The sequence below is a fragment of the Miniopterus schreibersii genome (assembly GCF_964146895.1).
Source record: "Miniopterus schreibersii genome assembly, chromosome: 9".
NCBI lineage: Eukaryota > Metazoa > Chordata > Mammalia > Chiroptera > Miniopteridae > Miniopterus > Miniopterus schreibersii.
This window is the reverse complement of record NC_138118.1, coordinates 60,939,480-60,965,639: the sequence shown is the minus strand read 5'-3', so window position 1 is coordinate 60,965,639 and position 26,160 is coordinate 60,939,480. Positions and strand designations below refer to the sequence as shown.

The 26,160-nt window shown below is 39.8% G+C and overlaps 1 protein-coding gene across 2 annotated transcripts in view; it reads right to left on the bottom strand.

The window, feature by feature from the left end:
• Nucleotides 1-4,992: 4,992 nt before the first annotated feature.
• The window catches only part of ASB4 (ankyrin repeat and SOCS box containing 4), a 65,247-nt gene continuing 44,079 nt past the window's right edge, over nt 4,993-26,160 (bottom strand). The window contains exons 4-6 of one of the 2 annotated variants that reach the window (XM_081146296.1): nt 20,222-20,335; nt 18,720-18,833; nt 4,993-5,222 (exon numbers count right to left, since the gene is read on the bottom strand). In XM_081146296.1, coding sequence (XP_081002422.1) covers nt 5,217-5,222; nt 18,720-18,833; nt 20,222-20,335 — 234 coding nt within the window. In that variant the 3' untranslated portion in view covers nt 4,993-5,216. Of the gene's footprint in view, nt 5,223-16,726; nt 18,834-20,221; nt 20,336-26,160 lie in introns of those variants that run through there. The other variant, XM_081146295.1, reaches the window with a different exon arrangement.

The window sequence follows — 26,160 nt, the reverse complement described above, 5'->3', positions numbered from 1 at the left end:
AAAAGGCTGCTGCTTTAAAGGAAATTGTATTAAAGCTTTAGCTTTCTTTTTCATCCCAAAAGAGAAAGAAAATCACTTTATATATCAAAACTATGCTTCTGGGAAGATACTGTAATTAAACCTAATTTGTAGGAAACAACCAACAGCAAGGAAAACATTGGATATTCTAGAAAGTTCTATGAAACCTCATGTAGAGAAAAATCATGTAAAGAAAAATCTCCAGAAGTTAGCCCATTTTCCTCTTTTTGCCAGAAAACAAGGCACTCTGAATTGATATTACCTTGTAAAAAGAGGAGCCAAAGACATTTCCTCTTTATCAACCCACGTCCAACTTCTCCTCAAAATCTGGCTCAAAATATCCCCCTCCATAGGAACCCATACTTCACTAATCATTTTACTATTCCTTATGCAGCCTTATTAACTCTTTATTAATTCTTGAATGTTTTCTATGACTATCCTAATTCGTGCCTTTCTTTACTTATTCTGCACATACTATGTATGATTTCCCCTCTTCCTCAAGCTTTTAAGAACATGGACTATCTCTTTTTTAAGATATATTTTCTTAGTTGCGCTTAATACAAGGTCTCTGTAATATGTGCAGCTGGAGATGTGGTGGTAGAGATGAGATGGTGGAGATGAGGTATCCACTCACCCTCCAGCCCTTTCCTGTGTTAAAGAAAAACCATGGGCCTCAAATGGAATCATGCTAAATAAGCCCATGTACAAGACCTAGATTTCATACCTGACCTAATTGCAGTTTCGGCTCCTTCCAGAAATGTAATCTTAACCAGTCTGGAATTGTCTGGTCAGCACCAATGAGGTCATCTGTCCTGGACCCTCTCCATCCCCCAGAGGAAGAAGAAAAAAAATAGACTTCTGCGATTCCCTTCCCCTCAAAAAAGAAGACCTGGCCTAAAATAATCTTTTCTTTCATCTTTTTTTGCCCCACCCTTCTTCCTATAAAAACCTTTTATTTTGTACAACTCCTTAGAGTATCTCTCTACTTGCTAGGTAGGATGCTGCCTGATTCATGAATCATTTAATAAAACCAATTAGATCACCAAACTTACTCAGTTAAATTTATTTTAAACACCTGACTCCATCAGCAGTTCTCCCAAGTCCACCTTGCCTTCAGGAGGCAGCCCAACATTTTCCAGGGCCAATCTGCTACAAGTCACTCCTCGAGTTCTACCCTAAAATCATAATTATACTCCTCCTTACACGCTGTTCTCTCTCCCCTGTCCATCCACAAAAAATGGACTTGGTCCGGGTCTCATTCTTGACTACTTGGCTGATGAACAATTTATGCCAAGTCATTAAACAGTTGTCTTAAATCAATGTGGACTTATTCTAAAAATGGAATTTAGACACTCTAGTCACTTAATGGAGGATGATTTCTGAGCAAGATGATTTTAATTAGGGATTCAGTGTGAACTCTCAATTTTTCAGAACTCCAGTACAGCATGCCATTAAGTAGCAAAGCGTCAATATTTTTGTTGGTGTTAAGGGGAGCAGTTTGCTTCCCTGAAATCTGCTTGTTTGGAATAGTGATTATTTTAAGCTGGTTATTTTTTAAGAAAGAGAAGACTCTGGAAGAACCTTTCTTCCCTCTAACTGCCTAAAAGAATTTAGACAGAAGACCTGCTCCAGGAAGAGAGCTATTGCCATAAATAATGTTGATGTAAGAAATGGCCAAACTTGAAGAGAATTTTTAAAGAGTTTATTTGAACCAACCTGATGATGTATTCCAGAGGGCAAGCTCTCAGATGTTCCCGAGAATAGCAATTTTGCAGGTTTTGTTTTGTTTTGTTTTTTATGCATTTGAAATTAAGGAGGAAATAGGAAGAGTGCCTGAAGGTGGGAGACACCAAAGTGGGGATCAGACTACAGGTTAGTTAAGATTCTGTGTGCTCATGCTTCAGAAGGGGCCTGAAAGGTGTCTTAACCTAGATGCACAGAAGAGTGGGCAAGGCTTGCTTAAGGCAAAGATAAACCTCTTATGAAAGTTATATGCCTGAGGCATGGTTCTCTATCAGGACCTGTCCAGTCAGGAATTTATGACCAGATCACTTTGTGAAGTTACTTTTTATAGAACCTCATTTTCTTCCACAATAACCACAGCTAAGTATGACCTAAGTGAGCAGACAGAAAGGAGTCTAGCAAGTCTGTTTGTTAGACTCCTGCTTGTGTCCTGCTGTTTCTGGTTGACCAGGCAAGAATTTGTTCACGTAATGGTCTCATTTACCTGTAAATTGTCTTCCTTCCCTTTGAAGCCCCCCAAATCATTCCCTTTCTCCTTAGCTCAAGATAGCATAGAAGCTTTAACTGCCCAATTTGTCCCAGTCCTTATAGTTTTATGAAACCCCCCCGTATGTACATATGTAATAAATTTGGCAATCAGTTAATCTGTCTTATGTCAATTTGATTATTAAATCAACCAGAAGAACTATGAGGGAAAAGAAGGGAAAATTCCCCCTCCCCCACAGTATGCTACCATTATTTCAGTATTTTAAAAATCTGAAATCTGAAATATTTATGCTTTGAGAAGTACCTAGAGAGTTAAACCCAGCATTAAAAGGGAGACTTGATAATCTCTCAAGGTATTTGAGTGAGTGAGTGAGTGAGTGAGTGAGTGAGTGAGTGAGTGAATGAGAAAGACTGGACCACTAACCCAGATTTTCCCAGATCAAATTCGCTCTAGTTTCACTTCTTTTAAGAAGCTGGGTGGGTTTTTTTTCCTTTTTAGTGTTTCCTGAATATGTAAAGAAAGAAAGCCTTCCTAAAAGAGAATTATAAAGAACAAAGACTTAGTCTTACCCTTGAGATATCTGCACTTCCAATGGTGTCAGTTTGATAGGGAACATAATCAGTGTCTAATAGTGGAAACTTCTTATCTGTCAGATGGATTTATTTTGTGTGTTTGAACAAAGGCTGTTTCATAGCACAAGCCAAGAGCCAGGTGTCTTGCAAATTGACTGCTGGGCCTTAGTAACAAAAACTATAGTCAAGAAAATATTAGTCTTTAATAAAAATAAAAATTTCTAAAAGATTGTCTTTATAGTATCACATGAGATTATTTGCAGATAAAAGTTCAGAGAAAGGTATTTGGATTTAATTTATATTTATCTCCTCACTATTCCTCCAACTAGTATAAAATATGCAAAAGCTTTTCCAGTGGTTGAAAAAATTTGCCCAAACAATAGGCTCACCACTCAAGAAGACGCCATTGATATATATTGTTCTTAATATCATACTTGCCCAAAAAAAAAAAAAAATCAAATAATTCATTTTGTTTTCAAGACTGATTTTCTTCATTTTATGTAATGTTTAGCTTATTTTGTATATTTATTTTTATTGTTTTCCCCTATCATTAATTCAAATTAGAATAATAATATATGTTTAATATTTATGTTTTGGAAATTTAACTTTTGTTCAATGTTATGTAAAATGTACTTATACATTTTATATGCAAAATATATCAAATATTTAGTTTCAATAATTTTACTTTTTTTTCTGAATTCTGAACACCGTTTTTAAATAAACTATAGTAACACCAGGATAGCAATATGTTATGAAATACATGCAAAAATGCCAGTATGTTATTCTGCTCCAATAGTGTCTTGATTTTCTGTGGCTCCTCCTAATACTATCTAATAAATGACCATCAGCTCTAGATGGCAGAACATGCAAATGAATGGTCAGTGTATTTTTTCTGATGCTTCCCTCCCAACCTGGGGGTGTCTTCTGACCCTGCAAACTTAGAAAGGGGAAAACAGTTATTTCTGGAACATCACCTGTGTGCCTAGGCCTGTGCTACATGCTTTACAAAATCATCTCATTAACTTTCACAATTATTCAATGTGGTCCTTGTCAAAACTCCCATTTTATAGTTGAAGAAATGGATGCTGGGCAGGTTGAATAGCACATGAAATACTGCATTTGTTGTTCAATATTTAAATGATGTAGATCTTTTCTGAATATTAATTTTCTTTAGGTGACTAGGAATAATATCTTCCATTTGTGTAGCACCAAGTGTTTACTTGCTAAGCATTTTTCATTTGTCAGCAGTTTATTGAACACTGTGAGCCCAGGAGGGTTCAAGCGTAGGGTTTTGTTTTTTGCCAGTCACTGCTTGAAAACCTGCTACATCGAATCTCCCCTTCCCAGGACTTTATGACATCCCCAGCAGATGCCAGTTTTCTTACCTTTTCAGGTTGTAAAACTTACATTCCAGTGCCATCCACTTCAGTCTTACCCAAATTAAATGTCCCTCTCCTCCCATAGACCCAGGGACAGGCCTGAGGCATGGATGTGGCCAAAGAGAGGGAGATTCTATTGATGCTTCACCCTGCATCTTCCGGGGCCCTTTCTATGTTTTAGGACAGAGAGACAGAATTCACAAAGGAAGCAGAAATGCTTTTACTTACCAGTTGCTGTTGTGATCTCTGACCTCCCCCATGGCAGCCATTCAAACGCTGCCACCCCTCTTGGGAGACACCTGATGATCCTCTGGAAGGCCCTTTGGGAGCCTCTCGGGAAATCAACTCCAGTGGACCTTTTCCAGGCTCCCTCAGCTCCCTTTCCGATATAATCCTCCCTGCAGACTTGCTGCTGGGGCTCCTTTTCTTAGTGAGTCATAGTTTAAGGTAGAGTTTTATCACAGTAACTCAAGCCTTTCATGACATCCTCTTGACCTACAAGAGGACTTGTGAGCTCTTTTCCTGCCAGATAATGGAGTGTGTCCTGTTTTCCCTACCCTGAGTGCTCTCCCTAAATCTCTTTCCCATTGCTCAAATTGGCACTAAGGGCAGTTCAGCAAGTCCATTGCATAAGTCGGTAGCCAACTGAAAAATAAAAATCCAGGAATAACTTCTTGCCAGCACCTGCCACCCCCATCTCTATACATCATTTTCTTGGAACACCCCAATGGGCTTCATTTAGAAGGCCCCCCCCCACACACCCCCACCAGTGGAAGAAAAAGACACCAACTCTGTCGGAGGCTGAAGATTTACAATACAATTGTTCCCTCAAGGTCAGATTAGTGACTAGAGAGTGATAACTGGGGCAGCAGAATGAATTTACCTCTTAATAAATCCCAAACATCTATTTATCTTCCACTTCAGAAGCAATTCCGAGACAGGAAGAAAAGTCCCACTCCGAATCGTATCACAGTACTGTGTACACGGACTCCACACCCCTCTGCGTGACAGGTACTGTTAGACCTTAAGAAAGTGAAGCACAAATAATGTTATGCTATGAGGGCAGGGGCATTTCCATCACCTCACATCATGCTTGGCGCATAGGAGGGTTCAATAAATATTATTGAATAAATATTGAATAAATAAATAATATGAATGACTAGCCCAAAGTCATGCTTTGGAAATGTGAAATCACATTCAAACTGAGTTGTTTTTGACCATCAATATCTCCCCAAACGAAGTGTCATCCTCACACTGACACTGATTATAGCCACAGCCCAGTGTCATAGCAACTCCTCCGGTCTGACTCAGACATATCATTCAGTGAAATATCTCATTTCTCTCCCCATATTAGAATCTAGCCCAGGGAGGGTTCCAGCCACATACATGTGAAACCAATTAGCAGGTCCCAAGCCCAAAATGAGCTTATCCTGCCTGGGCTTGACTTTCTATATTTTGCAGTTGGCTATGGTTGGTGAAATCTCTCCATGGCAGAATCCTTAACATTTACACAGCTCATTCTCCCCTGAGCTTTTCTATTTTCAGTGGCTTAATAAGCAAGAAGGGTCTGTGAAATTTATCATCTCTTAATTACTGTAAGTTCTCAACTTCAAGGCTATAGAAGCTGGTTAGTTGCATGTAGGGACTTTAAACTCAAAAAGTATTGGATGGATAGCCCTAACCAGTTTGGCTAAGTGGTTAGAGAGTCGACCTGTGGACTGAAGGGTCCCAGATTCAATTCTGGCCAAGGGCATGTATCTCGGTTGCAGGCTTGATCCTGGCCCTGTCAGGGCACATGCAGGAGGCAACCAATAGGCATGTCTCTCACATCAATCTTTCTCTCTCTCTCTCTCTCTCTCTCTCTTCCCCTTCCACTCTTTCTGAAAAGCAATGGAAAAAATATCCTCAGGTAAGGATTAAAAAAAAAAGTGTTGAATGGATGGATGGACAGGTGAATGGAGTGAATGCCTATATTTCAGGTAGTCGACACCATGTGAATGCATCTTGGTTCGTGTCAATTTCATGAACCAAAAAAGTAGTTAAATATTAGAACTTAAAGAACTATGCAAACAGTTTCAAACGAGAAGCTATACCTTATACAAATATAGGGAATATATAAAAAACTTAAAAATATTTATTTAAATTGACCCTTGATTCTTACTATTATTAGAGAGGAAGAAACATTTCTAAATATTTGGTTTTAGGGCTGGCCAAGATGGAGACACTGAGGATTTAGAAAGACTCTGGTGAAGAGAGCAAAGACACACGTGTCACTTCTGAGAGAAGATTAAAGTTTCCTCTCCACTTTGCCTGCACTGGCAGGATTTCAGTTAACCTTTGTGTTCCTTGCTGAAGCTAGAGCACAGGGAGGGCAGCAACTCAGACTTTGCCCGGACCTGTTTGAAATGGGAAAATATGGTGGTTATTTTCCTTGGGTGCTGCCTCCAAGGTCCGTGGCCTGAGGCTTTGAGGTGCAAACCAAATAAACATAGAGAGAACATATTCACATTTGGCTTTAGATAGCGTGATTACAGTTATCCATAAATGTATAGTCATCTCTAGTAATCATTTAAGACCTAACCGAGGGGTTGAGAAGTGCAGGGAAACAGTGTGTACTCTTGGTGTGGAAGGAAGGCTAAAGGAGCAAGGAGAGGCCGTGGCAACCCAGCACCACACAGTGTCCCCTTCTGAGGCGGTAGAGAGGCCTTGATATCTATTCTTGGCATTGATCTAACTCTCTCATAGATTTCTGGCAACCTCCCAGAGAGAACAACATGTTCCCTGCTGAGTGTATAAAGGGCTTCAAAAACATGTTTGTGTGAACAGCCCAGTAGGCGGGGCCTAGCTTAGTCCCTCCCTGTCACCTACTGCCTCTGGGGTGTCAAGAGGAAGTCTTGGCTCAGCCGTATTGTGCAAGTCCTCACAAGCTGGGCTGGCCCCTGGGTCCAGGCTGGGCCATTGCTGGTGGTTCTGTGATGCCCATTTAATTGGCGCAGAGATAAACTTTTAGGGAACCCAAATGTTCCTGGAGACCATGGTCCAAAAAGATATTGTGTTGCAGGGAATAAATATAGATTGAGTTTCAGCAAACCTCCTGTTATGGTCACAAAGGCCTCCTTTGGAAATTTGCACCTGTTTTCCAGGGTTAGATCTCGCTAGGCATGATTACTCACCCTGTGGGAGCTAAGATAACGCAGATTAACACCAGCTCTGGGCACTGCCAGTTTGAAGAGACTGACTCACACCCTGCTCCTCACACTACCTTTTCAGGGGAGTGAAATCAGATCAGAAGGAGGGATTAGTCAGACTGGCTTGAGGTGTCCCTGAGGGGCCTCCTGAGGTTTCCAGGAAGTAGAAAACGGGTTATCAGAATGACCATGAGCTCCTGGGCCCCACGGGCAGGCAACCTAGATCCACTTCTTCAGAATTCGAATAGCAGCCAAAACATTGTAGAGTGTCTATGGAGAGACTTAGAGATCATAAGATTGCATCATTACAGACCTGTTCTTGAGGACAAGGTAGATCCATGAAAAAAACAGGGTCACCATAGAACTTTCTGGGAATTTCTCCATCTTCTAATGTATCCAGCACTTTCTTTAACCACTCCTAACACACCTTATCTAGTATGGTCTTGCATTGTAGTTTACTAAATACATAGTCTGAGACACACCCTTACTCCCCAGTAACTCTCTTTGAAGTGTCATAGTTTTACTGGACTTCTCCATCCTGTTGTCCCATAAGCCCCTCAAATTCAACATGATTAAAATTAATCTTATCATAAGAGACAGTATAGTGGTTTCAAAACCCAACAAAACAAAACACATTGGCTTTGGTATGGGAGTTTTTAAGCCTGAATTCTATCTATACCTCTTAATCAGCTGTGTGATCTTTGACAATTGCATAACCTCTCTGTACTGCAGCTTAATTATCAATAAAGATAACAGTACATTCCTCATAGGGTTGCAGTGAGAATTAAATGAGTTAAAATAAGTAAAATAATTACCATCATTATATTTGCCATAGTATATTTGCCATAAATAATAATTAAAAGAATTAATGAAGTAACATATTTAATGGTGAGTCCAATATTTAATTGATCAACTTACTACAAACAAAAAAAGCCAAAATACTAGACCAAATACACGGAACACAGGAGTTATTGCGTAAATACTCAATTAAGTGAACGCTTCTAGGAAATGTTCCTGCCACACAGTAAGCCGGGGACACAGACGTATGCAAATGTGTTCACGGAACTGCTCTTATACTGGTCACAACAACACTACCAAGCCCAGGTGTTTATATCTGTGAAATGTGACCACCCTGGAATCTTCTGAGAACTCCTTAGTTCAGAAAAGTTTCTTCAAAACCCCAAGACTGGCCCTAACTCCCTGAATTGTCAGTTCTCTTGAAGTTGCCTTAGCATTCATCTTTTTAGGTCTTTGCCTTTGATGAAACTTTTCCTTTAAGAAATCTGCAGGCTTCTTTCAATCTCAAAAATTTCATACGAAAACACGTAAGATAAAAGATTTCAAAAATCGCCCGTGACTTGTAGCAATTATGAACCTTGAAAGAGACAGGTCATCAGATGGTTCTCACAGGCTGCTCCAAAATTAAAGCTAACAATTCCTCTCATTCCACCACCCCCTCTTAAACCACTAACTTCAACCCAACACTCACACGAGCACAAACACACACACACACACGCTGTAAGTAACGGGGCGGGGGGAGTAGAGGCCATGTATCTCATCTCCCATCCTGCATTTTTCGTGTCAGCAAAAGACTGCATTTTTATTAACTGGAGAGGTTAAATCATGGGGACTTTGTTCTCGGGGATACCAGGAATTGCTAAGGGCAGAAGTGCCCCAGTGGAAATAGGATTAAACGAAATATTGTGTACTGAATAAAATACCCCCCAAATCATTTCTCCAACTCAGCTTAGAGAAAAACAGTAGTCAGACTTAGACCCTATACGCTGCAAAATGCTGGATTCTCTTCAATTGACCTGTCAAGAGAAAACACAGGTCCTAATGAGTGGAGTGGACATCCCCACCCAGCAGGCCAGGCTTCTACACAATCACCCCGCAGTGAAGACCCCAACACAGACCTTCCCCACAGCTCGTCAGTGTCTCATTCCTAATTACCAAGAGAGCCAGGGATCATTAGTCTTAGAGAAATGAAATGAAACACAAGGAAGACAGTAACATAATAAAGAGAAATGAAGAGGACCGAGAGATGATAAAGGAAGCCAGGACATTTTCCTAAAATACTCAGTGATGCTTTTGTGACAGCATGGATGCCCCTGGAGAGCATTATGCTAAGTGAAGTAAGCCAGTCAGAGAAAGACAAATAGCATATGATCTCACTTATGTGTGGAATCTAATGAACAAAATAAACTGACAAAGTGGAGACAGACTCATGGATACAAAAAACAGACTGACAGCTGTCGGAGGGGGTGGGGGGGTGAGGGCTGGGTGAGAAGGGTGAAAGGATTAAGCAAAGAAAAAAAGAAAGACTCGTGGACACAGACAACAGTAAGGTGATTGCCAGAGGGAAATGGGGTAGAGGGAAGGAGAGTTGACTTGGGGTGGTAAATACACAGTACAATATAAAGATGATGTACAGTACTATAGAATTGTATACCTGAAGCCTGTATAATTTTATTAACCAGTGTCACCCAAATAAATTTAATAACAAATAAATGTCAATAAGATGAAATACTCAGTGATATAAAAGATGTTGCATCAAGAAATAAGAATAATAAAAAAAAAAAAGCCAAAACATGAAATATAGAACTTGAGAATCTCAGAACTGAGCAACAATGTTGACAGTTAATAATTAGGTGACCTTGGTCAAGTTACATAACTTTTCTGATTCTTATTTCTTCACATATAAAATAAGGATGGTAGTTAGTAGTTACCAGTTGTTGTGTCAGGCATTATGCTCAGCACTTTATAAGCATTATAAATAGAGATCTAATCATCATATTAGATTAATCACCACTGATAGATAATATAATGTTCATTCATTCATTCAGTAGTTATGTGTTGAATGACTACTAAATGCTAAGAGTCAAGATTTAAAATATAACAAATGGCAAAATATTTGAACAAACAATCCACCAAAGGAGATCTACAAATATTCCATAAGCACATAAAAAGCTGATTAACATCTTTAGTCCTCAGAGAAATGCAAATTAAAATTATAAAGACATATCACTACACACCCATCAAAATATCTAAAATTAAAAAGACTGACACCACTAAATGTTGACAAGAATGTGCAGCAACCAGAACTCTCATATATTGTTGTTGGAAGTGAAAAAAATGTGCCGTACTTTGGAAAACCGTTTGGTGCTTCCTTATAATGTTAAGTGTATGCCTACTGACTGAGCTTCCCATTTTTACCCAAGCAAAATGAGGACATATCCACAAGAAGACTTAAGCAAGAATGTTTATAGCATGTTTGTCTATTGTATTAGCCAGAGTTCTCTAACAACACAGGAAATGGCTCATGAGATTGTAGTGGCTGGCAATTCTGAAATCTGCAGGGCAGGCTGGCAAGAGAAGACCCAGAGAAGAGTTAGTATTTCAGTTGTGAGTCCAAAGGCTGGCTGGATGCATAACTTTCTTTCTTTGGGAACTTTAGTCTTTTTCTCATAAGGCCTTCAACTGATTGGACGGGGCCCACCCATGTTATGGAGGGTAATCTGCTTCCGTAATATGGAGTATTATGAGTTTGGGTCAATTCAAAGTCAATTGATTTAAATGTTAATCGCTTCTAAAAAATACCTTCGCAGCATCATCTAGATTGGTGTTTTACCAAATATATGCCTAGAGAAATTGACATATAAAGTTAACCATCACAACCATCATTACCTCAAACTGGACAACTCAGATGTCTATCATCAGAAGAATGAATAAACATATTGTGGTTCAATGGAAAAATACTAAGCAATAAAAAGGTACAAACTACTGATACATGCAAAAATATGGATACATTTCCAAAATACTACGCTAAGAGAAAGAAGGCAGACACGAAAGGATATATGCTGTATAATTCCATTCCTATGAAGTTTAAAAACAAGTAAATCTAACCTCTGATGATAGAAATAGTATTGCCTATGAGAGGTGAGGATTTCCTGGAAAGACACAGAAAGAAACATTCTGGGGTGATAAATACATTCTTTATCTTAGAGTGTTGATTATAGAGTCTATACATTTTGTAAAAATTTATCTAATTATATATTTAAAGGTTTCATATTTTGCTGTATGTAAATTTTACTTTAATTAAAAAATAAATAAAACCGAAGAGATTACAGTTCCTTCCTTTAAGGAGGTTCCAGGTTAGTCGGAGAGACAGATCTACAACATGATGTGATGAGGGAGGCACTTCCCCTAATTAGCTTATTGACACTTTTAAACAAGTAGGTGGGGAGTGGGCACTAGTATATATAAACTATACAGAGGCAGAACTTATTAAATGAGTCATTCAGTCCTGTACCAAGGCAAAAAAATATATTTAAAGATTATTAAAAAGCAACTAAAATATCATACATTGAGAGAAGGCCTATCTTGATCTGTTTAGATGTGTCCAGTGTCTACAAATGGGCAGGTTTCATTCTGTGGGCTGCAACACACACTGATGGCATATCACTGAAGAGCTACATCAGTATATTCTATTCACATTTGTTTGTGAGATGTGTGTGTGTCCAAGATTTTCTGGAATCTGTGGGTCTATCAGTTATTTATAGAAATCTAGAATTTGGCTGGGTCAACTGAAAGTCTATGCTTTAAATGTTAATCATTTGAAAATCAAGCAAAGTAGGACTATAATAGTAATTTATTAAATGTTAGCCATGTGCCTGGCATTGTACTCAACATGCTCAAGATATTTTATTTACTCTCCCATCAACTCTACCATGAGGTCATTAATTGCCCCTAGTTGCAAAGGGAGAACCTGTCTCAGAGGGAGTAAGTGGCAGACAGGGACAGGAACTCCGGCTTAGCTGACCCCATTTGTACGTCTGTGTGACCAGCTATTCTGCTAGATTGTCTCAGAAAGGTATTCTCTTGTGCTTTTCCAAAAGGGAGTACCTCTAATTCCTTACTGACAGAGTTTTCTGACTGTGTAGCAAACAATATGTGGGACACCAGGAACCCAGATCAGATACGGGCATTGCCAAGGCAGACTGAAGCATGCTAGCCTCATTTTGGAAGGTCTCCTCCTTGTTACTTCTTTAGTAGTTTTAGCTTCTAGCTTGGCCCTGATCTCTCTCCTGTACTCTATTGCTAAAATGAAATCAAACTCTTCCCTAGTTGTGGCTTTCAGACTGGGAACAAAGAATTAAAGAATTAGAGGAGAAAGAAGCACACCATTTCCCAGTTTCTGGGTAGCTTTAGCGTCACCTTCATGCAACCAAAGTAAAGTTTTTCAGAAGACATCGGTCCCATCAGTCACTGGCAATCCCCAGGGATACACCAGCATGGCCTATGCATTGCTCACACTGAGGTCCTGGCCACGGAAACAGACACAACAACAACAACAACAAGAAAAATGAGTACAAGAGACAAGAAGGAAAGGAGAAAGAGAGAGGAAGGGAAGCAGGAAAGAAAGAAGGGAAGTTAAATGGGTGGGATTACTAATGAAGTTGTCTGTTTCAGTGCTACACAGAAACTACCTGCATTTTTTTTCCTTCCAGATTCTGTAACCACAAGATAGAAACCCTTGGTTCTAAGATCTCTTCCTGATTCCCAGATATCTTTCTAATGAAGGGCAGAGCAGAGCTGTTTGACACTGCAACCAGGACATTAATAAAAGTAGCCCACAGAATACCTTTTTGCCTTCCTTGAGCTTTCCTGTTTAATTTTCTTCTGGGCTGCATTTTTAGAATTGAGAGAGGCCAGCAGTTCCACAGCTCTCATCCATGGCAGGCAGAAAGTTCGCCTACACTGCCTCCTTCGGGCACAACTGTGAAGAGCAGAGAGCCATTGGCAAGTCACCATGCAACAGTTTGCCTCAGAAAGTTTGTACCACAGGAAAAGCGTTGTAGTTAAAATGCAATAAAAAACACAGGTCACTTCTCTGTCCAGTGCACATGAATGTCTTAGAAACTCTATGTTTATATAATCCCTCCACATACCAGACACATGTACCATCTGAACATTTATTGAGGTTCAACTACATCCAAGAAACTGCTTTAGATGCTTTACATACGTCATTCATTTAGTTATCAAAAGACCCTGTAAACCAGGTAGTTTAATCATTACTATGCAAATAAAGAAATTGACAGTTGGATTAAAAAACTGGCCCAATTTCACACAGATATTAAGTGGCACAATCAGGATTAAAATTCAAACTATCGCATCTCAAAATCCATAACCTCCCCCTGTGCCACACTGCATGGCTTTGCAGTTAATATATATATTTATCTGAGAACTAGCCAAAGGTTACTCAGAAACAATTTGCTCTGCCTAAGCTTTCCCTAATGGACCATCCTAAGCAGAAGCCTGTCATCTTCTCTCCGACTTCAGCAGTATTGGGAGTCCCCGGGCCCCTGCAGGACTGCAATTATGTTCGTGCTTCTGTAAGCAATTTATCACTTGAACACTGCCTTGGCGAGACTTATAAGCAGTCCTAGAACTCCAAATTTTGCCTCTGTTCCTTCATCCTTTATTGCAGCTATTTTAAACCAGTGTGCCGCAATAATTTTTAAAACATGCAATATCTGACTATTTAGTCAGGGGCACTGAGCTCTTTTCCCTTAGACTGTCAAATGGAAAAATGACAACAGCCAACAACAATAGCTATCCGGTGTGAATGAATCAAACTATACTTATTTTTTTGTCAGATCGGCAAAAAATATATTTTTTGATGTGAAGCAGAATTTTAGTAATTAGTTTATGTGTGCCATGAGATGAAAAGGGTTGAAAATCATTGCTCTAATGTATTGGTAGAGAGATTTCTTTTTTTTCTCTTTTTTTCATGCAATTAAAAATTATTTTAGCTTTTTACATTAAAAAAAATCAAGATTATAATCCTCGTTTTGCTTGAGTAAATCAGTCCATATGATTAGAGTGTTTTACATGAGAAAAGGGTTAATTAATGTCATGTTTAGCTTTCTCTTTCATATCTAAATCTTTAGAATTGTTTGTTTTTTTACATGGAAGAGAGCGGAGGGTATTGGTAAAGGCTATTATCTGTAATAAGCATCATGAAGATGTTCTGAAAATTATAAAATACTGTATGAGTGCTATGTGGTTTTATCATAATTATCATTACTACAAAAGTTATAGGGTTGAAAAAAGAGTAATTATGATAATAATCATATTGCATTGGTTTCCCATGGTGCTTCCCCATGGTCAAGACATTTCATTTGATCCCACTCAGCCCTGCCAGCCTCACCCTCTACTCCACAGCAAATGTTCATCTTCTACTACAGTCAAGCTTGTCTAATTGGTGATGGTAATACTCATTGTATATTCCAACTCTAACCTTTCACTGAGGCTACTCATTTATCTTAAATGCCACCCTTTCTATTGCCCTACTCTTACTTAAATAATTACCCAAACCCCACCCTTCACAGCTCAAGTCCACCTGCCTGACAACTGGTCCAATGTGACCTCTATCATCCCTCAACATCATCAGCACTTACCAATACCCAGGCTCTCACTAGGTGTTTGTGTCTTGTGTGTGTTTGTGTGTCTGTGAAGATTCCTAGAAAAAATGACTTACACACTCAATAGGGGTGATTGAAGAGTACTTCATCAAGGAGTATTTATAGAAATGTAGGTAGCAAGGAATGATGAAGCACCAAGACAAAGGCAACAGGAGGCAACTTTGACTAGCCTGAGGTCTGAAGGAACAAGTGGAGGAAGCAGTTACTATAACCCAGGGAGAACAGTAATAGCGTAGGAGAAGGGCTCCTAATAGGAGCTGTGGCCTTGGAAAAGGAATTCAGCCACTATCAAGAGGAAGCCCACCAGGGAAGTAGCCAGGAAGTGTCCCAATCTCTGTATCCTCCTGTCCTTCAGTCCCAGCTGGCCTTCCCATACACTGAATCCACCAAGAAGCCAGGGGGGCAAGGAGTTCAGCAGATGAGGCCAAGAAAGTCGGTTCTTGAATGTTTCCCATTTCTAACTTTCTTGAATATCTTCCATCTCAAACTGAACATTTACCATCTCAAACTTTCTCAAATGTCTCCCATCTCTAACAATTTGGTTCTTCACCAAGTTGCTCACTGAAAAATGTCTCAGTTGTCAAACAAAACTTCGATTCTTGACCAGACAACCCTTTCATGCTGATACCTGTATGATCTGTCACACGTCTCTTGGGCAACAAAAGAGAGAATGCATGAGTATGAGTCAGTTTACTGCTAAACTTCACGTTGTTAACATCTCAGGAAATTGTGCTGTGAATATTTTTGTGGGTTTTTTTGCTTTTGTTGGTCTGGAATGGATTAATTCAATTTACATTATTTCTAAAGGGAAAAAAATGATTCGGTTTTCGAACAGCTTTCCAGTACAAATTAAGTTTGAGAACCAAGGTTCCACTGTAATTGGATTCTTTTAAAAATGTTTTGAATGTGTGCCAGTTTAAAACTTCATGAAGTGTTCACAAACAATCAGATGAACAACAAAAACATAAGGCTCAGTTGCTTTTTCCCACATTGCTAACCCACTGCAAATGGTTTGCCACTTCCTTTATCCCTGTAATCAGCTTTGACTGCTGTGCTATTTATTAGAAGTCACTGGGTTCAGGAGGGCAGGACAGAGTGGCAATGTAACGCTATGTGATTAAAAAATCGAACACAAGTGTGTCTAGATCCTGAGAAAGGGAGAAAACCAGATAGGCGATCTTATATCAAAGATGCTTCCTCACATGAAACTTACAAAAGAGAGATTTTCTTTTAGGCTCTTAAATGACTATTTACAGAAACTAACAAAAGCATCATGAGGATATAATTTCCTCTGCTGCTATTGTCCAGAATTGTGTGAATGATGATAATGAAGAAATTTGAAAAACCCAGGAGGAATGAGACAGTGATAGAAGAGAATGACCCTATAATTTCTTTACTGTTAATAAAACACTGTTGTTCCTATCACAATAGCTTGCATTTTGTGTTTACCCTTTTCTTTTTAAATTTTTTTAAAATATGTTTTTATTGATTTCAGAGAGAGGAAGGGAGAGGGAGAGAGAAATAGAAACATCAGTGATGAGAGAGAGTCATTGATCGGCTGCCTCCTAAACGCCCCCTACTAGAGAACTAGCCCTACACCTGAGCATGTGTGCGCCCTGCCTGGGAATGGAACCCTGACCTCCTGGTTCATAGGTCGCTCCTCAACCATTGAGCCACACCAGCAGGGCGTGTTTACCCATTTCTTTCTTTTGAAAATATTTTTTATTTCCAGGAACATCTCATTCTCTTTTTCTTTCAAAATGCCGAAGAAAGCCATGAAACACGCGGAGTTCTTCAGTGCAACTGCTGAAAGGTCAGTTAGGGAAAGGTCTCAGTAAAATGACAAAGTCACGAAGATGAAAACAGAAGAGCTTTATTTAAGTCCTCTCAATAAAAGATCTAAGATGAGGAAAGAGAACTTTAAGTCCATGAATAAACAAGAAGTCGTGTGTTATATATCAGATTGACACAAAATGTTTAAGCACAGACAAGCTGACTGAGAAACAATATTTTCCCATGGGAGGAACATCGCCTCTCTCGTCCGCAGCATCGGTTTATTGCCTAAGTCAGTGCATCACAAATCTGTCCACCAGAATATTCCTGAAGGGGGTCAGCAGCGTGAGCCTCCCCTCAGCATCCTACCATGTGTTCTAACAATGCAAGCGAACTCTTTTCTGAAGGGTCACATTTTACATAAACAATTCACACAGATTCTATTCCATATTATAGGTCTTGTTTTAGTACAAAATATTTCTCCCAAATATTTAAGTAAAACTGATACTTTGAAAAGATTATTGTATCCACTTAAGGTTTTTCCTCCATGGCCCTGGAAATATGAGAATGCCAGTTTAGAAGCACATTCTAAATGGAATATTTCACATCATCTCTACACAAAACTCAAGCATCTAAAGTTAAATAAGATGGAGAACCACACAAATAAAAGAAGCCTGCTTACAACTTGCAAACTTGTTTGTGTGTGCTTAATTACTTCTGCTCTGACATCTAAAAAACAATACTAAATGGTCAGCAAGAGCAAAAAAATGAAGCAAGTTGGCCTCATAAACCATGAGGTCCAGACGTTCATCATCTATATTTCTCTTTCTGCAAACCACGAACTAACAAGCCTATCTACCATACTTCTCTCTCCAATGTTTTCAAACTTTTGCCATTTTCAAAAAAGTCTTTTTAGTGTTTGCTTTCTGTAGCCAGCCATTGCCAGCAAAGCGCTCCTTACCTTTTAGGTAAAATGCTCTGAAATGTCAGTCTGTTACATAAAAAGACCCATGTAATCAACTTAAGTCTTTCCCTTCTCACTAAACAGGAAGTCATACTAAAAGAAAACAATATCTAGATGGGGGAAGAAACTTAAGGTGACTACATTTCGGAGACCCCCCCCACCCCTACTTCACACAATCCATTCACTCTTTATCTCCATGCTTAAAAGAAAATCACACTTCATGTCAGAAAAAGAACTTTGAAAGGCAAGCACTATGAATGAGTCAGCACCTGTACCCTTGCCCCTGACATTTGACATGGCAGTTCCCTGCTTGCATGTCCGGATCCTCTGCTAAATGGTGAGATCCTGGAGGGCAGGAGTCCTTGTTTCGGGCTCATCTTTGCATCTCCGGTCTCTGGCTCAATGAGAGTGTGTTGAAATGTCCATTTCTGACTATTAAGTGGACTGGTCTTTGTTTTTCATTTCTAAGTTGACTCAAAGATCTCCCTGTTTGACTAGGCTCACCTGTTTTCACCACTGAGAATCAGTTGAGGAGCTCGGTGTGGGGATAGGAGTTTGCATAACTAGGAACAGTCCTTTCTGCTAAGTGGGAATGGGGGAAGCCACCAAGATTAAGAGGCCGATCGCAAAGCCTGCTATTCTGCCCAATGAATGGTAATGTAAACTTATCACTGATAAGGGAGATTGGTTGTAAAAAAAACTCTGGGTCCCATTTCAAATGAGATAATATAGGAAAATTTTTATAAAAATATATCAGGCACCTAGTGAGAGTACCTCTACATGTTAGTTACTATTTTTATGTCTGTATGTTCTGGATACATTCTTGTCTTTGAGAATGCCTCAGCTTTGCTTCTGGTATACTTCCCCTCACCACGAAACCCTAGGATTAATGATATGACATCCTGTTCGTAAAGTGTTCTGAAATCCCTGAAGTGTTATAATCAACCCAAGTACCATTTTATTTATGTAAACTGTGTTCTACCCGGCGAGTCCACTTAAATATCTGGGATTGGGAATCTCTGTCTCATAAGACTTAATAAATGATTCCCTCTGGCTCTAAAAGCAAGTACTTTTTCAATGACAATGGGAGGGAAAGCAGAGGAATTACTCTGTGACATCTGTTGTGTAACACTCTTCGAATGGCGCATCTCGATAAATGCATGAGAGTCCTTGGAGAGTTACTGCACACGGTGAAGAGAGAGTGGTAAAAATCCCAGTATCTCTGCAAAGGAAGGAAATACAGGCTACAGTCAGAAAAGCCCCACAGTTGACATCCATAGAAATCAGCAATGATGAATTTAGGCCTGACTTTATACATAATGGCAGCTTTCTAGGGTCTCAGATAGTAAGACAAAATTAAACTTGAAATTGAGATGGGGAACTGAGGGGTTGGTATAAAGGAGATAAGAGAGAGGAGGGGGTGTAATATTCTACACTACAGTTCAGAACCCAGGGAATGGGATAAAATACACTCATGTGAACTGCCTGGACCAGCGTAAACCAAAATAGCAATTTTAAATTAATCTAAATACTATTGTCAACTCTTTACTTGTCTTGTGTGACCCATACATTTAGATATTTTATCAATGAATGAGGCTGAGTCAGATTAAATAACCTTTAAGAGGTAACATAGCTAATAAGTAGCAGAAGAAGACTGCACCTAAGCCATTGGCCTCCAATCCTAGTATGCTTTGCACTCTGTACCTGATACCTCGCCACAGGTATAGACAGCCTGTGACTGCTAAAAGCCAGAACAGGAGGCTCGAGGGAAGAACTGGCTTACAACGGCAGCCAAGTCCATAGGTAGAGTGAGGACTCAGCTTTGCTAATTACTTTTTTGTATGATCCATCACCGAATTTTAATACAGTTCACCCTTGAACAACAGGGGGGTTAGAGGTGCTGACCCCCTGTGCAGTCTCAAGTTCACATATCACTTTTGTTTCCCCCCAAACTTAACTACTTATAGTCTACTAATGACCTGAAGCTTTACTGATAACAGTCGATTAACACATATTTGGTATGTTATATGTATTGCATACTGAATTCTTACAATAAAGTCATCTAGAGAAAAGGCAATGTTATTAAAGAAACCATAAAGAAGAGAAAATACACTTATCAATACCATAAGTTTACATGGTCTGTTTATAAGATGAAAAAAAATCATGTATAAACGTACCCATAGAGTTCAAACCCATGTTGTTCAAGGGTCAACTATACTCAGTTTTCTGCCTACTAACAGCTTCAGGATATTTTAAAGTGAATAAAATTATCTACATGAAACACTTTAATCTTCTGGTAAAAATACTCTATGAGCAATCCCTAGTATTATTATTGTTTAATTCACCAAAATTGATGGGAAGAAAGTAAAGCTGCCACCTTTATATAATTGTTCAACTTGCCCTTAAATGGACAAATCTCCCAAGTGCTATGTACTTGATGCATATACACTTTCACGCATACATTTTATAACATTTTGTCTCACATTTGAGGAAGTCTTAAAAGCATCCTCAAAACCATTTTTTTTTTCTTTTAATTAGAATTTTCTGCACTTCCATTGCAGTCTGGAAGTACTTTATATGAAAACCAGAGGAAGTGAATTGATTCTTTACCTCCAAGTCATCATCAGGGATAGCCCGTTTCCACTTTACGTTCCACCTGATGTGTTCATAGGCATTGACTACAACTTCGATTGCTTTGGGACAAGAATGGCAAGCCTGTATTACCTGCAGAGGAGGCACAGAGGTTCATTTATTTAATGCTCATATATGATTCATTCATTCCACTTACAGAGCCATCATAAATTTATTGATCTATTGGGCTCCCTCGAGCCCTGAAATGCTTTATTTAAAAAAAAAAAAAATGTTTGTATTGATTTCCCAGAGAGTGTAAGGGAAAGGGAGAGATACATTGATGTGAGAGAAGCCCGAAACCTGGGCATATGCCCTGACCGTGAATCAAACCAGCAACCTTCCGGTGCACAAGACGAGCCACACCAGCTGGGGCCTGAAATGCTTTTGAGAAGTCTCATGCCTTTGAGTGCTCACACACACTGCCAGCCCCCATGGCGGGTGGGAGGATTAATAAAATCAGACGAATTTCCTTCACCATTCAGGAGTAAGTGAAAAAGAAGTTCTAACAAGACAGGAGCTTGATTAAATGCATGCCCTGCCCTTCGCCCTCACACCTCCCAACAGCTCTGCGTCCACCAGACCTCCTGCTTCTTTCTGCAGAGATGGCCCTGTCTCTAGAAGTCCTTTGGGGTGTGGTCTATTTTCATTTCAAAGTGACCCAGCTGGCTTTTCAAGGTGACCCACAACTGGTCCACAGGGAACCTGTACCTCTGTCCCATCATCATCAACAAAAGCACTCATGACTCCCAATTTCGTCACCTTTTCTTCCTTTGCCACCAGACGGGCAGCTTCTGCCACAGACTTGCTCCTTTACATTTTCTCATCATGAGTTGCACGTCAACTCCATTTCCCCCTTGAAACTTCAGAGAACATACCGAGCTATCTGCGGAGTTCCCTGAAAACCTCTCTCACTGGACATAAGATGAGAAGGAAGCCCCAAAACCCTACCATTAGAAGGAAGGCATGCATCTGCACTTACTTTCTTCAAAGAAATGTTCTTCCTAATTCCCTGGTCCTTCTCAACCTCAACCTATTGTCACTGGGCAGAAGGTCACAAAACTGGCTTTCTCTGTCTCATTTACCATTCCTTCATATGTGGTCCAGCATTGCATTTTTCAAAGTGGTGGTGGGTACCTAATGTCCTGGGTCCCTGGGCAAAATGAGACAGAAAGATTATCATTTTAATACTGATTTAAGTGTGTGTGCGCGTGTGTGTGTCCGAGTCACCTGATTGGAGGTCAACCCGAATGGAGGGCCAATGTCAGAGCGCTAAAGATAAGAGCAGGTAAGGTGGAGCCAGCTGCCAGTACACCTGGAATGCTAGTCTGAAGAGCTAGGGATTGTCTTAACAGGCAATAGGAGACTATTACATATTCTTAACAAAAAAGGGTTATAGTCAATCAATTAATTGCATTAGGAAGCCTTCTTGGGCACTGTATTTAGCACTATGACACTAATTCTGAAAAGTTTATGACCTGCTTTTTGTCCTCAAGGAGTTTACAACCTACATGAAGAGAAAATACATAGATATTTGAAGTTGGAGAGCAATTTAGGCCAGTAAATAATAAGGGACTACCATAAAGATCATCAAGTGTCTCTTGAGCACCATGTGTAAAAGCACAGAGGAGAAAACAAGACTTTCAGTGCAGAGAGCAGTGAAGAGGCTGAACGGGATGCACCCAGTGGCTTCTCAGCTGGCCTCACTGTCAATCATGAGAACCAAGGGTAAGTGAAGCTTGAGAAAGAATAGTGGGGTTTAATGACTAATCAGATATGGGGAATAAATAATGCAACTTTATAGCTTGAGATCAAGGACAAACAGAAGTGCCACTGATTGAAATGAGTACATTGGAAGGGCAGACTAATTTGGAGATGGGCAGATTAATGAGCAGGATATTTCAAATGCAGTATCTTAGTGGCAGTCAAAAATTGCAGGATATATGCTCCAATGGCAGGCCAAGGTGAAAACGGAGATTTGTGCACCATCAAAGAATGTGCTGGCTAAAGCTATGAGGCTCAATAGTACTCTAAGTGGGTATAAATGGTAAAGATAGAGGACCAAGGTATGAGGAATGTGCAGCTACGAACAGGTCACTGAGTGTATGGTTGGGAAGAAACGTGCAGTAACATCATTATATAGTGTTTCCACCATACAGACACAATACGTTTAAATAACATAAACAGCAGAGATATGTAGAGTAAAATAATTAGGAGGTAAAGGGTTTTGAATATTTATTACCTTTGTTTTTAGTATACTTTATTTGTTGGTTTGTCTGATTTAATTTTGCACAATGGTTGTGTCTAACAATAAGCTCAGAAAATATAACAATTAGCTCTCGTGAGCTACTGTGAACCAATGCCAGCACATGACTGCTTTCAGTTGTCCCTGTCTTTAAGAAGCACAGTCATAAATCCTTGTAGATTAAATGTATATATTGAAGCCCCAAACCAGTGAAGGCATCAGATTCATCCTGTCCAGTGGCTGTGTCCAAATAAGCACAACATAAATATTTGTTTAACGAGCAGATCCATTCACATACATATTCTGGGCACAATGCACAAAGCTAAGCTGCTGACAAATGAAGAGTAATCTTATATCATCAAACCATAGGGGGGTAAGCAGGTGGGCTGGAGCCAGAGATCCATTGCTGTGGGACTTCTAAAGAGTCAGCATTTTTGAGTCTACAGAAGGTGTAACTCGAAGGATTGCTATCTGAGTACGTGGCTGTCAAGGTAGGCAGGTAATTTTCCAGGACCTTGGTCTTAGAAAATTGAAACAAATGGGGATGATCTTTTTTCTGTAGCTGAGGTGAGGATGGCATATATATAGCTCTATGCAAAAGAGACAGAGAAAACATGAAGCTGACTAATTGCTTTAAACACTAGTTATAAACTACCATAATAGTATCATAGAGTGTTAAGGTTGCAAGGGGCCCTAGAGATTATCTAATCCCCCTAATTTGGAAATATGGAAATTGAAACCCAAAGAGGTCCACAGTAAGAGGAAGCATGGTCTTGGGTTTTCTTTATCTGAATTTATTGCTCTTTCAAATATATTCTCATGATCTTATTTTAATCCTTAGGTGATGACTGGTGAAATAAATGGTTTTAGGACACAAATCCCATTACAGAGGCATTTTGAAACAAGAAACACTCTCTTCCATAATTATTTTAGGTTAAATCTTGTTGAAATTTCAAAAGCATTCCCTTACAAATACAAAGATGTTGCTAATCATATGAAAATAGCATCCCTCCAGCCCTCCATACACTTTCTTCTCTAACGACCTCTAGATACCTCCTTTCTGGAAAGATAAGCCACAATGAGAAGCATGTTGGTAATCACTTGATTAACCCAAAATAAAGATTTAAATTTAAAAGTTATCAGTACAAGGATGATAGTTGAAATTAATCCAAGGCCTGAATCAAGAATATACTTATACTGGACTTATAAAAACAAAACAGCATGAAGAAGTCAGAAAGCACATGGTTTAGGTTTAGTTGTCTACTCAGAAAACTGACCTCTATGCTCTGCATAAATTTCCAGGCCACTCTCATTCTTCATGGAAGCCACACTGGATATATTTAAAGACCCAGTGTCCACATGCCCAACACAGGTACTCTGACCCTAGGTATTCCTTACTTCTCCCTTCTTGCCAACACTGAGGACACAGAAGAGACATGGATAAAAGTTACTCTCCTCTTACATCATAGTACCTACTTCTCAACTTGGGTTTCCAGATTTAGCAAATAATAATAGTAAAGGTTGTCCATTAAATCTGAATTTCAGATAGACAACAAATAATTTTTTATTATAAGTATGTCCCAAATATCACATGGTACATATTTATATTAAAAATTACTTACAATTTATCTGAAACTCAGGTTTAACTTAGCACCCTGTATTTTATCTGGCAACCTATTCCCAGCAGCTATTCAGAACGTGTCCCGACTAAGTTATGGCTACAGGAATGTACTTCATTCACAGCTTAGGAGCCTAACTTCACACATTTGGTGCTTCAATTTGCACCTGGCCTACTCCCATATATCACTTCTCACTTTTCATTAAGGTAAAAAAAAAAAAAATCAAGTAGTTCTTAACCTGCAGTCTTTAGATACACAGAGTCCAAAGCTCCCACTGCTGTCATTAGGTTTTGCTAACACTGAGGACTAAGTTTTCTGCTGACAGGTCTTACAGCAAGAAAGGCTCCTTTCGCCTCACACCCTTCAGCTACCTTCACCGGCAGGTTAGGCTTCTTCCAGAACTAAGACAGCCGGACACACCTTCTTCAGGCCTCGGTAATTATTTCACAAAGCAGTAACAACAAAAAAGACCCCTGAGAGACAGCAAACTCTAAATCATCACTAGATGCTGACCACTGGGAACCCTGACCGTCACGTGAGAAAGGACTGGTATGGAATTAGAAGGGAGAAGCTTCCCTGCCTCTTTCCAATCTGGGAAACAGAAGATGCCCAATGAACTTCACCTTCTGTGTGTCTCTGGTGTCTCTACTCTTCCTTCTTGGAAGAACAACTTATCAAAAAAGCTCTTTCTACAGCGGTGGCAACTGGAGAGGATTTTAGATACATTACGTCATCATCTGACGCCTGAAAGCACAGGTTACAGGACAGATTCAAGATAAATCTCCTTGCCACCCCTCCAACGCAAGCGGCCCCTCTGAAGCCACTTCAGCAGAAAAATTCTAAAGCTACTTCTGCCCTTTAATATTAATATGTTTGTGTGTATCTCGGGCTTCATACACAGCATTGTTCAAGGGCAGAAATCATCCTCACCTCCCCCAAGCCCTCACATGCCTTTCCCTCCCCTAGAAAAATGTCTTTCTTGCCCTAGGAGAAAACCCAATCTTGGCTCCCTGGGGTGCCACTGCTTTCTGAATTATGCTGAGAGAGAAAAAAAATCCAATGTCCTTTTGTACCCTGAAAAGCAATTGCAGACCATATTATTCTTTCCCCCCCCTTATGTTATTTATACATTGGCTTTCAGTGAAATGCACCCTCTACAAAGTGTTTTGTATTTGGAAGACAACATCTTCAGCTCTGACCTTGTTCCTTGTAAATAAGGAAACCGAATTCCCCATCCACGAGAGAACAAATCACTATATCTTCTGGATAAATGAGTCAGTCATTTCCTTGTCCTGAAGATGACTTTCTCTGTGGAAAGTCGGGCTGCGGAGCAGTTGTTCTAAATCACTGTGAAGCATCTGCATAGTAAACTGAATAGTGTTTCTTCAGTCTTCCTTTGGAAGGCGGCCAGTTCTCTTCCGCTGCTGGGTAGCTGCAAAATGTTTTATAATACCAGTCATCCACCAGTGGCCAACTCTATCCGAAACCTCTTTAGCATACACTGAAAAGTGGATATTTTTACCTTCATTTCTTCAGATGAGAACATTGGGATCAAATAGATTGAGAAACTCCTTCAAAAATCATACAGCAAGTCAAGGCCAAGCCAGGACTCACACTTGTGGTTGCTAAGCCGCCGCTCCTAACACTCCTCTTGTCCCCTCTCTGAGCTGCTGCTGTGACGAGGACCTGGGGGCCTTCCTCACATCTGCCAGACTTCTTCCCGGAGAAGAGAAACTCTCCCTAATCTGGCTCTTCAAGGGGAACGAGGAGAGGGTCTTTCAGTTACTTTCGCAGAGACTTGTTCCATCCGCAGTCAACCAGCAGTGAGTTTCGGGATAAAGCTCAACATTTAGTCTCTAGACCGTCTCACGCATTGTCTCTCCCGGCTGGACAGGTCCCTGTGGGTCAGCCAAACCCAGGAGCACTGTTTCCAGCACTCAGCAGACATGTAGCAACAATAGGCACAGCCATCACTTGCTGCTCTCTTCAACATCAGCTCTACCTGCCCTGTTTCTATCTCAGGAAATGGCTCCTTGGTTTCTTCTCTTCCTTGGGCA